Below are 13,593 nucleotides of genomic sequence, written 5' to 3'. Positions count from 1 at the left end.
CTGTCATAAAAGACAGGATATCTTCTTAACTCCCTGAGGGTAATTGGTACAAACCTCACCAGAGGCGTGCTTACATCCACAAAAACTCTAACTCTCAGGGCACTTGCTGGATTGATCTTGCCTTCATTGACAATCACGGTGAAAGGCGGTTCTCCAACCTTGGTCGCGATCTTCTCCGCTAGTTCCTTTTTAGCTGTCAAACCATCCGGCAGCCCCTTGATTCTAGCCCACAGAGGGACCTTGTTCAACTTGTACTCTGAAACATCGGTGAAACCATCATACTCTTGGATGATAACAGGAGCATAACGGAAGATCCACGGACCCCCATCCATGATCCTTTTCCAGTCTCCGAGGCAGTGACACTGGAACAAGAATAAATTTGGGCCCTTCACGTTGAAAGTTACTCCTTGTGCAGCCGCCCACGCGTTCCTCATCTGCTTCAACAATGCTGCATGGCTGAAGGGCTTCGTGGTATACACGCGGAACAGCCCTAGCCAACGCACGCCCCTTATCAGATCATCAACTTCACTGGACAGATCTAGATCATCTTCCTCCTCTCCATGCAATTTCATCCCTGCAAATCTGTCTTCCAAATCCGGCGACGGTCCGTAATAGTCCCCCTCCTCCTCTTCATCAACTTCCACCTCTGCTTCCCTGCTTCCACTCCCCGATCCTCCCTCCATGATCCTAGGTTCTTCTCCCTCCAAACTTCCCTCCCCCACCTGCTGTTTCGCCGCCAGATCAGGGTCTACCCTCACCTCTTCCTTCTCGCTCCCTTCTCCGCCCAACGCCTTCGTTTGTGGTAAATTCGCCATGCAAGCGGATCCCAGAGGCGCCGCCGCTGTGGTGACTCCCCGCCGCCGAAGAAACCCCGCCGGCGTGGAGGATTTATGTGGACTCCGACGTCGCCACCGGAGGATAGGTGGAACCCTAGATCGCCTCTAGGGGAACCCTTCCGTAACTGCCGGTACGTGCGGTGGCTGCTGGGAGGCTGGGAGAGAAGAGGGCGAACTAGCGAAGTGATGATATTCGGCCTTATGGGCCATATGGGCCGGTCTGCGTTGCGTTTCGGCCTTCTGGACCGTTTTGGTCTAAAATTTTGAATTTAAGGGCAAATAAATAAGAAAAAAATACATAAAATAAAAACTAAATAAAAAATAATAAAAGGGTCTTGTTGTGACCAGTCATAAGGCCTGGCTTCAAGGATTCAGTCGTGTTCCATGGTGTGCCGAAAGCCAGCCCGACCCTTGTATTCGCCTGTCGTGCCTGACCTGCAAGACACGACCCATATGACCAGGTTTGGTTAGGGCAACTCCAAAGCGGTGGGAGCTGGGAGGTTGGGAGGGCCACTCCTATTTGGCACGTAGGTCGCCAAATAACAAGTTGGTGTGTAACCCCCTAGAGCGTCGGCTGCTTTTTAGGCTGGCCCATTTAGGGATTTCTCCCCCATGGTTTTTTTAATTTTTTTTCCTGATTTTTCTTTCATTTCTTGTTTTTCTTTCTGTTTCCTTTTTTTGTTTTTCCTTTAGTTTGTTACTTTTTCTTTAATGTTCTGCGTTTTTATTTTCTTTTTTCTCTATATTTTTTCTTTTCTTTTCTTTTTTCGGCCATCTTTCAAATTTTTGAACAAAATTTCTCAAATTGTGGACATTTTTCAACTTGCCAATTTTTTTTTTACAAATTCGTAAAGATTTTGGGAAAAAGTGAATATCTTTTCTAAATCATGAACAGTTTTTGAAATCGTGAACAGTTTTCGAATCATGAACATTTTATGAAATTCTGAACATTTTTTTAAATCATGAACATTGTTTGCAAATTCGTGAACATTATTTTACAAATTCATGAATATTTTTAAAATCATGAATATTTTTCAAATTCACGAACATTACTAGAAATTGTGTACATTTTCGAGAAAACATGAACATTTTTTAAATTTGCGAACAATTTTTGAAATTCAAGAACATAACAATTGATCAATAAAGGCTGGCTAACTTTTGCCCCAAAAAAGGAAAAAAAAAAGGAAAGATACAAATTAAGAAAAATAGAATATGTGTGTGTGAATCGTTTGTTCGATGTCCAAAAATATAAGCATCCATAATCCTAGTCCCAAACGAACAGAATCAAATATTTGTGGACAAACGTCGGGCGTGGGCCGACCATCAAACCGTAGGCACCAATCATCCATTGCTGGATGTCCAAAAACACTGGATGTTTAACCAGTTTTTACATCCATCGATCCCAATATCTCCCAGTCCAACTGTCCATGCCAAAGGCCTTAATTTTATAGCTCTTATATGCAAACGCTGGTTTCGATAAAATTTCTAGCTCTTATCTGTCTCTACAGCCTGAATGAAATGTTATCTACTCGCCTATTCAGGGCATTTTGCATGAAACGTTTTTCGCGGTCGGATCCTTGCTGGGAGCCGGCTGGGCAGTCCATTGGGCTAGCAAACTGGGTGTTTTCCTTATACTGTACTGCAACTGGCTTGTGGCTGACAACAGGCTCCATCCGAAGCTGCCCCATGTTTGTCTTCAGATTAAATGCTATCTGCAGTTTTCTTTAATCTTAATAGTTCAGTCGGCATTTAAGGTGGCGCATGGCGAGCTATCAAATATTAACGGGCATGTTCAGTTTAAGGTGTGTTTTTAGTGACATGGATGCTATCTTTAGGTTGATGGTGCCTACAGTTTGATGATCTTTTGGGCCCAGCCTGCGTGAAACATTACTATTAGCATTTGACAGATTACTTCGTGAATGAATATTCTACCAGACTATCACATTTGATAGGCTGTTTGATCAGTGAATGTTGTGCAATGTTCTCCTTACTTATCACTCTTCATTGTACATCTATCTCGAATATTTGTGCTAGTACAGTATACCTGGTTTGACATTAAAGTTGAATGCCTAACATTTCTCTTCTATGGTGTACTTAGACTTCCTTTTCCCGATTATGTCTGCCCACTTCAGAAACTAGTACAGTGAGATTGGTGATGCTGATCTAGTCAGAAACAGGAGGCTAGGATATGCATTCCAGACAATAAATGCAAAAAGGGAAACAAGTAGTGATACATGAGACCACGGCAACCCATAGGATGCCGGCCAAAGCTCTAGTTATTCTTGAAAAATGTATGTACTAATAATTTTGAACAGAAGGACACGCATAAACTCCTATCGCATTAACAAGTCTTCCAGCACGCACGAAGAAGCCCACAATGTTAGTATCCGTAAGAGGGACACTGAAAGCAGTACCATTTGGTTTTCCAAAAGGTCCATATGTCCTCACATTTGTGACAAAAGTAAGCGATGTCACAACAGTATCTCCACCAAAAGTACCGCTTGTTCCTGAAACTTCCTTCACAATCTCTAAAGGGGCAAAAGTGATCTACAACGGAAGAGATAATCGATAATTCTTCTATGCAGAAGTAGATAGAACTAGCAATGTGGTGCACATTCACTCACCGTGTCAGTAAGTTCACCATCGCCACCCCATGGACCAAGAGTTTGCTTCTTTCCAGCTTGATCAATGTAGGAGAACACAATTGAGTCAATGGCAACACCACTTCTAATTGTCACACTTTCTAGATGTTGAGGTACTGACTCTCGGATATCAAATTCTTTTCCTCCATGCCCACCCCATGGTCCAATCTTGGTTACAAGGACCTACACACATATATGCAAAGGAACAACATCCTGTTTCAGCAAAGAAAAAAGACGCACAACAAGCTACCTACACTTGTATATGTGCAAGTTATTAGCATGCTAAGATTAAGGGGCTCTTTGAAGACATTCCAACCTATTTGTACAGAGGTGAGATAGTTTAAATCTTAACTGTCTGATGCAGAAGTTTCTCAGGAATATGTGGCTTGAGCGGAAACGCTGTATATCTTTCAAGGGAATTTCATAATTTTGCTGCAGGTGCCATGCAGTGTAGTGGAGGACCATATGGAGAGAAGGCTAGTGTCCGGGCGACAATGTAAATCTAGTAACTGCTTTATCTTTATTTTTTGTTTTTCAGATCGCCAAGACATCTGTACATAAACTATGTACTCCCTCCGTCCCATAATGTAAGACGCTTTTTGACACATATCTTACATTATGGGACGGAGGGAGTATTGTTTTCCCCTTTTCTATCTTACTAGAATGGGCAAAGCGCCTACCTTTGTTGTAACAAAAAGTATAGGGACGTTGTAAGTTGTAACTAACTCTAAATGTGGCGAGGTTATGCCGCGAGATTTATGGTACAGTATTTGAGATGGAGTCCGGTTATTATTCTTTCCTTCATGCGACGGGTGTACATTAGGAAATGACCCGAAGTGTTGTTGTATTGCCAGTGCATATAATTTCGGAGCATGCTGGCCGGGTAAACATTGCCTCACGCTATTCTTACTAAAGAAACAGATGCAAATAGGAAAAATATCCAAAGGATTTAATTTCTTGAAACCTATTTCTTTATGTTACTTTTATTGTTGTCCATTCCACTATTATATCTCTCTGTTCTTTAGCCAAATCAGATCTTCTGTATGTTAACCCCATATTATTTTTCACAAGCTCTGATGCATGCAAAGTCAGTACTACGTTGATTACTCACCATCATTATTTGCATCCCTTGTACATTCATGGCTTAAAAGACAGTGGAAAGCGTATACTAACCATGATATGGTTATTTCTAAGCTATAACCTCCTGCTCAGTCTGGTCTTGTAAAGGTTGTCGGTTTAGACAAGAGTACGTACAGTCTAACTTTCAGAATCTTAAGAGTTAATAACTTCACAGATAGTCAAAATGTTGGGAATTTGTCAATTTATAAATATTTTGGTTGGATAGAATTTGCAAACAATTGTTAAATTTAACAATTTAACAGTAATGTGTATGAACTTGTCTTGACAAATACTTGACAATATGTAGTTCTGTTGGATTTTTAAATATGTTGTAATAGAAATTGAGTGTCAAAGTAATATATATACTTTGAAGACAGTAATGATGTAACAAAAAAGGGCAGTTTTAGAGGACAGTGAACAGTCCAATAAACATTGGACGTATCCTAAAATTTCTCATAATTAAAAGCTAGCCAGAGTGCATTTTGCAAAAGAACAAAAAACAAGCTAGAGTGAAAAAAGATATAGCATCTGACCGGTTTGGGGAAGGTGAGGCATGTAGCGCGGATTCGGAGCTCCCAGTCACGGCCAGCACCACCACGTTCCTTGCTTTTTATGTGAGTGGCAACACCCTGCGCAAAGGCAAACTCTCCGGTGCCACCAGTGATGGCCCATTCACCATCTCTTATGCTCGTAGTTCCGAGCACCTGAAGAGTGGATCCCTTGAACCTAAATAGCATCCCACAAGATTAACGACATAGTTAACAAGTGTGAATCAATGGAGTGGTACAAATTCACAAGTGTAAAAACACCAAACCTCTCATCGGTGAAAATTATGTTGAAACTGGTAAACCAGTTTGTTTCGTTCATACCGGCCCCGAGATGCAGTCCTTGGGCGCGCGCAACAATTTTATCTTGGAGGTTAGGACCATCCCGTATGGTCCAGTCATGAACGACGATGGACCCAAACTCATGGGGGGCATGCAAAGACGATACAGCGCGCTCGTTCCGATTTGGCTCGCCTTGAGTGTGCTGGAACAAGTACAATTTGAAGCGAAGCTCCTTTTGCTGGATCTCTTGACTAAGGAGAGTAGTGGTCTCGAGATACGATGGGTCCTTGGCGGCCATGGCTTGATGGCTATAGGGCTAGGCTTCTTCCGTCGTCGCTTTGGAAGAGGATTGGGGGGTTGGGGGGTGAGGAAGGGGATGGATGCTGAGGTATACGGTCCAACTGGACTTGTCATCCACCTGATTATGTCTAAATCATGGTTCGAGGTGATGACTACGCGACAGCGAGTCATCAGATGGGACTGGGCACCATGATCGATTGAACCTTCTCTTGGTTTTGGTTGAACGGTCCTAGCTGCACTAATTATTTGATGTGTCTGATGCATCCAATTGATGGACCAGTTCAAACTTGAAACGTGGAACTAGAAGTAGCCAGACAATCGCACGTCCCTTTTCTCCATTGGATGGTGTAATTGAAGGGGACGTTGGACGGACGGAAAATGTACTCGGAGCTCCCTAACCAATTGTACGGACGTTGAACTAGAAGTAGCCGTTCACTTGCAGTACATTACACATCTCACATAATAATTAATTATTATTATTATACAGCGGGTCTATTTCTTCCATGGCGTTCGATGGAATCATTAGACGACCTGTCTCCCAGCTGCGGATAACATCCATCTGAAGCTCGTCTTCCTCACTACCCAGCTGCGGATAACATCTATCTGAAGCTTCTCTAGGTAATTTCTGCTTTCTCTGTCTTGTATCGCTAGCTTGAAGTTTTCCTGTGTACAAACCAGAAAAGCAATCACTGACCTGTGATCACGTCTCTACGAACATGTTCTTGCTCTTGTTTCAAGGGTTCTCTGGTTATTTAATCCCGAATGGATCGCCAAGCTCGTGCCCGGGTCGACCTGGAGTGTATGCTGTTGGATGAAACCAAAGAACCGAAGGCTCTGCCGTTATCACTTCTTGAAAACATCACAAACAATTTCTCTCCGGGCCATAAAATTGGAAGTGGCGGATTTGCGGTGGTCTATAAGGTAGGAAAATTCCAACTGCCCTGGCATGGCATCACTTCTTGGTCATAGTTAATCTAAACAGTGGCAGGGCACGCCGCACCGCAGGGAGTCCTTGACAATGGCACGGTCGCTGTGAAGAAGTTGTCCAACACGTATTTGTATGAGGATAAGTTCTGGCAGGAGATTGAATGTCTGATGAAGGCGAAGCACAAAAATATAGTACGGTTTCTGGGATACTGTAGCGACACACAGGAGGAATTCTTAAAATATGAAGGAAAATCTATCATGGCTGGCATTCAAGAAAGAATACTCTGCTTTGAGTATGTACCCAAGGGGGATCTTTTGAAGTATATCTCTGGTAGGATCACGATTTTCCTTACTAAAGATTATTTTGTTCAAACATCACACCCAAACACAATTTACATTCCATGTCATGTACTAACTACAGTTCGGATAGCAAGGATTTCATTTCAAATACTAAACCACATTTCTCTTGTCCCATTTATGCAGATGCATCTAGTGGACTTGAATGGCGTGATCGCTACAAAATAATAAAAGGAATCTGTGAGGGATTGAATTACCTTCACACACAAAATATTGTTCACCTGGATCTTAAGCCAGCAAATATACTCATGGACGATAAAATGGTGCCGAAAATCACTGACTTTGGTGTATCGAGGTGCTTCAAAGAAGACCAAACCCGGACTATTGTTACAATAGTTGCTGGAACCCCGTAAGCTGGCTAAGCCTCTTTAGAACTCAGGCTTTCTTGCCTGTGATAATTTATTAGCACTACCTCTGCACTTTAATTGACCAGTTTGTTCCTTTTTGACGCAGTGGATATCTGGCACCAGAATTCACCAATGGCGTAATTACATTCAAATATGACTTGTATGCTCTTGGTGTTATAATCATGGAGATACTAACTGGAGCAAAAGGATACCATGAAGCTGGGGAAGTAAGAACAATGGGCAATCTCTAGATAAAAGCTCTACTTTAAATAATTATTGTGTGTTTTATTTTGACTAATGCATTTTTAGGAATATATTTTCCACTACACTAAGTTATAGTGCTCGATCAGCTTCAACTATGAAAGTGTCCACACCATGATGCTAACTTCTAAAACCAGTGCAAACAACACCCTAGAATGATTATTTTTTGCCACGCCGAAAGCTGATATACGGATGACTTGTCAAACCACAGGCTCTTTCTGCATCTCAACCATGGACACGCAGCTGCATGCCATTGCCATCATCTTACTGATCATACCACACTAATTAATCTTCATAACATATACCTCCCGTAATTTGAGAATGGTAATGTTTTCCAAGTGCTAAACAAGAACACTCTGTAGAAATCTAATTAACATCAACTTCGACTTGTTTAGATTGGATAATTGCCATAGACATCCCCGAAAAAAATTGCCATAGACATACAAACCTGTTCAGAAGGGTACCTGCCACTCCAACCGAACTAAAAGTTCCTATGGACGGCAGGAGTACAAAACGGAGTTTTTGAATAGTAAAATACATCCAAGGTCCTTAAGTTCTTTGGCAGCACTTCAAGTGGTCATGAAACTCAGAAGCCCGCTGCAGTATTTCCATGACTTGGTACCGTATGAGCGCCAAAATATCGTGCTGAGGACCGTTTTGAGTGTTACCAGATAGTTTAATTAAGGACCATATTAGGACTCTTACTGATATGCTGATGACTCGCTAAGCTAAGGAGTTGGTTAATGTGAGAACAGTGGCCTTTAGAAAGGTTGCCTCCGATGACAAATGGTTGAGCTTCTCTTCAAATAGTATTGGTAGTGCTCCTACCGAAATTTCGTAAAAGAAAATCCTGGTGCTCGTATTTATATACGTCAATTATATATTTGCACTATGAATTTAGTAAAAAAAACAACTTATGTTTCCATAAGCTTCGTTTTGTATCGAACTAGTTCACCCAAAAGCATGATTATATATTGGCACTATGAATATAGTAAAAATTCAAGTATTTACCTTCTATTTCCATAAGCTCCTGTGTATCGAACCAGTTCATTCAAAAGCCTAAGTTGATGGAAAAGGAGCACAGTGCAATGTATCTCCTAAGCTGACGGGGAATGTGGGTAATGCAATATATCTCAGCAATCCCCTCTCGTCAAGGCTCCACGGGCCTTAGACATGTGACTGATGTAGACCGTAAACATTTTTAATAAATACTATGTCGGCCGAGTTTTGAGTTCAAAAACACTTGGCTCTAGTACCATCTTAAAATGTATGCACAAACCAGTTCACCCCAAATTCTAAGTTGATGGGAAAGGAGGGTAATGCAATATATCTTAACAATTTCCCATCCATATGGTTGGAATACAGTGGCACCCAGGCTTGGCTATGCTGTCGGCAACAATAAAACTGACATTTGCTTCCTGTTGTAATGGTTGCAGTGAATTTTAAGTTTTGTGCTCTTCTGCTTCTGTCAAATGAGTGTATGTTTATGCTAAAGAAGCGCATGCTTGCATGTAAGACTTCTCCGATTTGGCAATTTCATAGTGAAATTGGAGTCTTTGGGGCTCTTTCATTGGAAAAAAGCTAAAAGATAATAGGGCAAATAATGTAATATACATATTCAGTTTTTTTTCATCTTAAAAATATGTCGATTCGTGTAAGTGCTAACTCACAATTGCAAATTTGCAGGTACTTGAAAGGTGGAGCAGTAGGCTGGAAACATCACAGAAACTGCAAGTACGAGTATGCACTAACATAGCAATAGAGTGCGCTGATTTCAATCCTGCAAGAAGACCAACTAGTATACAATATGTAATTGATAGGCTTACTGAAACAGAAAGCACGGAAACGAGGGTATGTTTAAGATGTGAGCTCGTGTGTTTCCCATTTGCCTTTGTTGTTAATCACTCGGAGCTTCTGGATAAACTCAAGTTCACTATGGAGATATTGAGACAAAATATATTTGCCTTATCATAGAATTCCTTGCCAAAATTTAACACACACAAACAGAAGTTTTCACCAAGAAACCAACTATGTAATATTCACTTGAAAAGACCAGAGTATGTTTTCTTCTTCAGCATGCGTTTAGATTTATGGGTATTCAAATTTCAAGCTTTGACTTCGAAATTCAACAACAGTTTTAGTGTTATAAAATTTCAGTTTGATTGTTAGTTAATTTAGTTGCATCTTTCTGTTTCTGAAGCCTGACTATTCTGAATTATAGCATAAAAAATATTCTGTGAGTTCTATTAACTTAAGATCATTTCGTTTTACTGTCTCATGTTACAGTAAACCTGAAGGCTTATCCAGAAGTACGCGCTACTCATCCAAATTAAACATGACATAAATTTCCTAGTCACCTACTCCAACCTTATCACACTAGCTTTGCAAATAGAGACAGAGACATCACCCTGTTTTCAAGCAAACTAAGTACAGTATGTGAGATGTCATGAACTTCTTGTGCAACTACAGTTAAGCATGCAAATATTTCCTTTTTGCCAAAAACGAGAATGCAAAGATGAAATGGGAAATGATTTCAGCAAAAAAAATCCATTTACCAAGATGTTGATTGACAACCTGAGTTGTTCCGCAGGACCAACTTGACGTGTACCTTGTCGAGCTTCGCTTCCCTGTCAGAACCAACACAGATGAACACACGGTATTCAGGCTTATAGAGAAGAGCACCAAGCCTTGGCGTTGCTTTGCAAGTCTCCCACTATACGGCATTGTGCCTTCCAGGTTCACCACATACACTCTCGTTGTTACAACGCAACAGCAAGAGAGGCTACCAGAAGAAACGGAGTATGATCTGATCCTGCAGAGCAGTCTGTCTGGAGATAAAAAAATCCCTACTTCGAGAGACCAATCTAAGTATAAAAAGTTATTCGATGAAGCTAAAGAGTCAGGGAGTGAAGTGCGTGAGATGCTGAAAACTGTTTTTGCTTCGCAAGAACAGACAATGTCCGCGGTCAGTCATTTTTACTTAATACAGATCAGAGTATTTACCGTTCAAATTAGATGTTGCTTTCAATTGATGTAACGTCCGTCTCTGTGCGTGTTCCAAGTGCTAAGCTACTGGAATAATGCTATTGTACCCTGATGTATTTTTTTTATATCCTCCCTTGCATTGATGCATTTTCTTTACTGATGGTCTTAATTGGTACTATGTTCGATGTAGCAGACAATCTCAAGAAGAATAAAGGTATGGAGCTCTCTTTTCACTTGCATACATGCTCCAACTTTGAAGTTTTTTTCTTTCTAATGCTGACCAGTTTTTTGTTGGATTAGGATCAACGGATCATATCCCTTAAGAATACTCATGGTGTTCTGTGCTCCCTTGATGCACACCCTACGGAGCCATGGTGAGTGCATAGCATATGTGATATGAGCACCGGAATATTAATTTCCCCTGTTCAAATGAATGTGGATCACGATTATCCTATGATATATATCTTACTGTCGCACAGCATTATAACAGGTCATCAGAACGGAGATGTTTGCATATGGAACTATGACACGCAGGCAAGTTAATGCATTCTATCTTTTATAGTAAATACTACCATGTACTTGCAGTAGTACCATACATTATTTCTGTCGATTGCCGAAGTTTGTTGTCATGGAAGAAGGCTGATGTTTATTTTTGGTGATGGCAAATGCTAGCCGACCATGATGAAAGTTTAGTTTTTTGTCACAGCCTGAAAAAAAAACCCGAACGTTATATATGGAGTATGTTTTATCATGACGGGTTTTCAATCAGTGTTGCCAAATGCATATCATAAAAAAAATCAATTTGTATTAGCAAATGAAAACTCTCGTCTGCATTCAACTGACTCTGTCATTTGTATTTACCGGCAGAGGCAGATGGATTCATTTAGTATCTCGAAGGAGTCAGTCATGCCTTCTTACGTACCAAAAAAAGGCATGCTTTCTCACTTCTCTGTTTCCCGGTTCAACATACACTGTTGTATGACATACTAAATAACTTGGGCACTTTCACTGCAGTTCATTCCGTTAAAGTTGTCTCAAGAAAGAAATGGTTTGTGGCTGGAACATCTGATGGTGTGATCCATGTGTACAATTATGACAACAAAATACAGAAACTCAGAAGCTTCAGAGCCGCCAGTGATTGCTTCATCACATCAATGGCCGTCAATCCAACCCGTCCGTACATATTGTCATCGGCTTATCGTGATATGAAGCTCTGGGACTGGAGCAAGGGGTGGGAGTGCAGACATTCATTCGTGGAAGAACACTCCGATACTATACGTCAAGTTGCATTTAACCCAATGGACACCAGCATTTTTGCAAGTGCTTCAGATGATCTCACGGTAAAGGTATATATGGGTTTCTCCTTTTTTGCCAACTTATTAGTTTGGCTACAATACCTTAATTGTTGGCCTGTGCATAATCCTCTCAGAATCTAAAACCCATTAATTGCCAATTCATATACTTTATGTTCAGGTTTGGAGCATTGATTCTCCTGAATCTAAATATACCTTGTCTGGGCATCTGGACAAAGTGAACTGTTTCGATTTCTTCACATGTGATGATCGACAATATTTGATTACTGGCTCTGACGACCACACTGCTAAGGTATGCCATTATCATTGAAAAATACAATGACATCATACGAGCTACACATTACTAATAGTAGTGTCTGTACTTTTCTTATCTAACAGATATGGGACATGGAGGAAAAGGCCTGTGTTCATACAATGGAAGCTTTCATGTCTCCAGTAATTTCTGTCATTGCCTTTCCCGATAGCCCATATCTGATTACAGGTTCAAGAGATGGCTCTGTTTATTTCTGGAGCTCCAGTAAATTCAGGTATCACATTGGCTAAGCCTTTCAGAAGTTAACCCTGAACATGTGTCAACTGAATTAATTGTGGTATTAGATGTGATATATACGTGCCTAGTTTGCATATATTCACTTTTTTAACGCGACTTTCGGCCAGGTTCCACTATTGAGCAATATACAGCATCCAAGAAACAAAAACAGGTTCAAACGTGCTTTTGCCACTTAACGCTCACAAAACCCAAACATTACAGCTGCCGCGCAAAAGATACAGAAATTTAGCCTGACGAGCCATGTTTACTTTGCTCTCACCTATGCTCCTTATTGATGTTTTTTGTTTTCTTTCTTGCAAGTGAATTCTGCAAAGTTCCTAGGCTGGAGAGAATCGTGAACTTTGGCTCTGGTGGAGCTATTTGGGGTTTCGGACGTTTCATGGGGTCAAGAAGGTAACCAGTTTCATGTTCTTTGTTTTCTTTTGTTAACGGCCAGCCGTCGGATCTCTGTCACATATTAAAACATAGTAAAACATAGTATACCATAGTTTCTCTGTCACATAGTAAACATAATAGACAGTTAACACCAAGACAAAACCAGGGCTTAAGAAAATTCAGATTGTCTAAGGATTGGCGATGCCGTAGTTTGTTTGGATAGGGTTTTTCTTTTCTTGATGAACGATATATAATCCTCGACCTCTACATCATATATGCTTACACACTGCATATTTTTTATAGGATGCGCCACACCTTTCAACATCATTATCATTTCTTGTGATGCCGAACGCATAATACTTAATAACTTTATCTTTTAGGATTGTGATCGGACAAGAGTACACAGTGTCAATCATGGCCATCGACAATGAAGATGAACCATTTGCTAGTGAGGACAGCAATGAAAACCCCATATAAGTGACGCACTAGGAAATGGACAACTTTCACACAAACTGAGGTCAATCGACGACTTTTAAGCAGATGCACGTTTGTGCAGTGAACTCTGGTTTGTGTATTTGATTTGGCACTGGATTTTAGTACTTGGCACGCATCCTATGTTACATTTTGGTGAACCATATGTCGACGTGCAGTGTAGATTTATTCAGGGATAATTTTGCTTTTTGTTCAAGGGAGATGCTGACTCTGCCCACTGTCGGATAAAAGAGCACTTTCTTATACTCCCTCCGTTCCTAAA

General features: G+C 40.8%; 2 protein-coding genes across 6 annotated transcripts; one reads left to right on the top strand and one right to left on the bottom strand.

Annotated features, from left to right (window-relative positions):
* Positions 1-2,823: 2,823 nt before the first annotated feature.
* LOC109764071 (uncharacterized) lies at positions 2,824-5,870 on the bottom strand. Its single transcript, XM_020322915.4, has 4 exons — positions 5,412-5,870; positions 5,131-5,323; positions 3,461-3,661; positions 2,824-3,383 (listed from the first exon to the last, which is right to left on the bottom strand). The coding sequence occupies exons 1-4, from the start codon at positions 5,720-5,722 to the stop codon at positions 3,135-3,137; spliced, it is 954 nt and encodes a 317-aa protein (XP_020178504.1). The 5' UTR covers positions 5,723-5,870; the 3' UTR covers positions 2,824-3,134.
* A 326-nt stretch (positions 5,871-6,196) lies between these two features.
* On the top strand, positions 6,197-13,593 carry LOC109764070 (uncharacterized). 5 transcript variants are annotated; one of them, XM_073511110.1, is made up of 16 exons: positions 6,197-6,342; positions 6,463-6,645; positions 6,730-6,982; positions 7,135-7,357; positions 7,462-7,582; positions 9,303-9,350; positions 10,207-10,581; positions 10,795-10,815; positions 10,902-10,975; positions 11,081-11,135; positions 11,469-11,532; positions 11,616-11,947; positions 12,075-12,206; positions 12,293-12,441; positions 12,765-12,857; positions 13,220-13,593. In XM_073511110.1, exons 2-16 carry the CDS (start codon positions 6,487-6,489, stop codon positions 13,314-13,316), a joined length of 2,196 nt encoding a protein of 731 aa, XP_073367211.1. In that variant the 5' UTR covers positions 6,197-6,342; positions 6,463-6,486; the 3' UTR covers positions 13,317-13,593. The 5 variants fall into 5 exon arrangements, with proteins under 5 accessions (XP_073367211.1, XP_020178501.1, XP_020178500.1 ...); XM_020322912.4 differs by having other exon boundaries at positions 10,792-10,815; XM_020322911.4 differs by having other exon boundaries at positions 9,303-9,467.

Source organism: Aegilops tauschii, chromosome 3 (genome assembly GCF_002575655.3).
Source record: "Aegilops tauschii subsp. strangulata cultivar AL8/78 chromosome 3, Aet v6.0, whole genome shotgun sequence".
NCBI classification, from domain to species: Eukaryota; Viridiplantae; Streptophyta; class Magnoliopsida; order Poales; family Poaceae; genus Aegilops; species Aegilops tauschii.
Note: the sequence above shows the minus strand (reverse complement) of the source record. Positions and strands in the feature narration are given on the sequence as shown.

Excerpts from the sequence above, each read along its gene's own strand:
- LOC109764071 (XM_020322915.4), bottom strand. The coding sequence starts at position 5,722 with ATGGCCGCCAAGGACCCATCGTATCTCGAGACCACTACTCTCCTTAGT. Across the intron at positions 5,324-5,411 it reads ATAATTTTCACCGATGAGAG|GTTCAAGGGATCCACTCTTC; the intron begins GTTTGGTGTTTT and ends GATGCTATTTAG. Across the intron at positions 3,384-3,460 it reads ATGGTGAACTTACTGACACG|ATCACTTTTGCCCCTTTAGA; the intron begins GTGAGTGAATGT and ends CTTCCGTTGTAG.
- LOC109764070 (XM_073511109.1), top strand. The coding sequence starts at position 6,487 with ATGGATCGCCAAGCTCGTGCCCGGGTCGACCTGGAGTGTATGCTGTTG. Across the intron at positions 7,358-7,461 it reads ACAATAGTTGCTGGAACCCC|TGGATATCTGGCACCAGAAT; the intron begins GTAAGCTGGCTA and ends TTTTTGACGCAG. Across the intron at positions 10,976-11,080 it reads GCACACCCTACGGAGCCATG|CATTATAACAGGTCATCAGA; the intron begins GTGAGTGCATAG and ends ACTGTCGCACAG.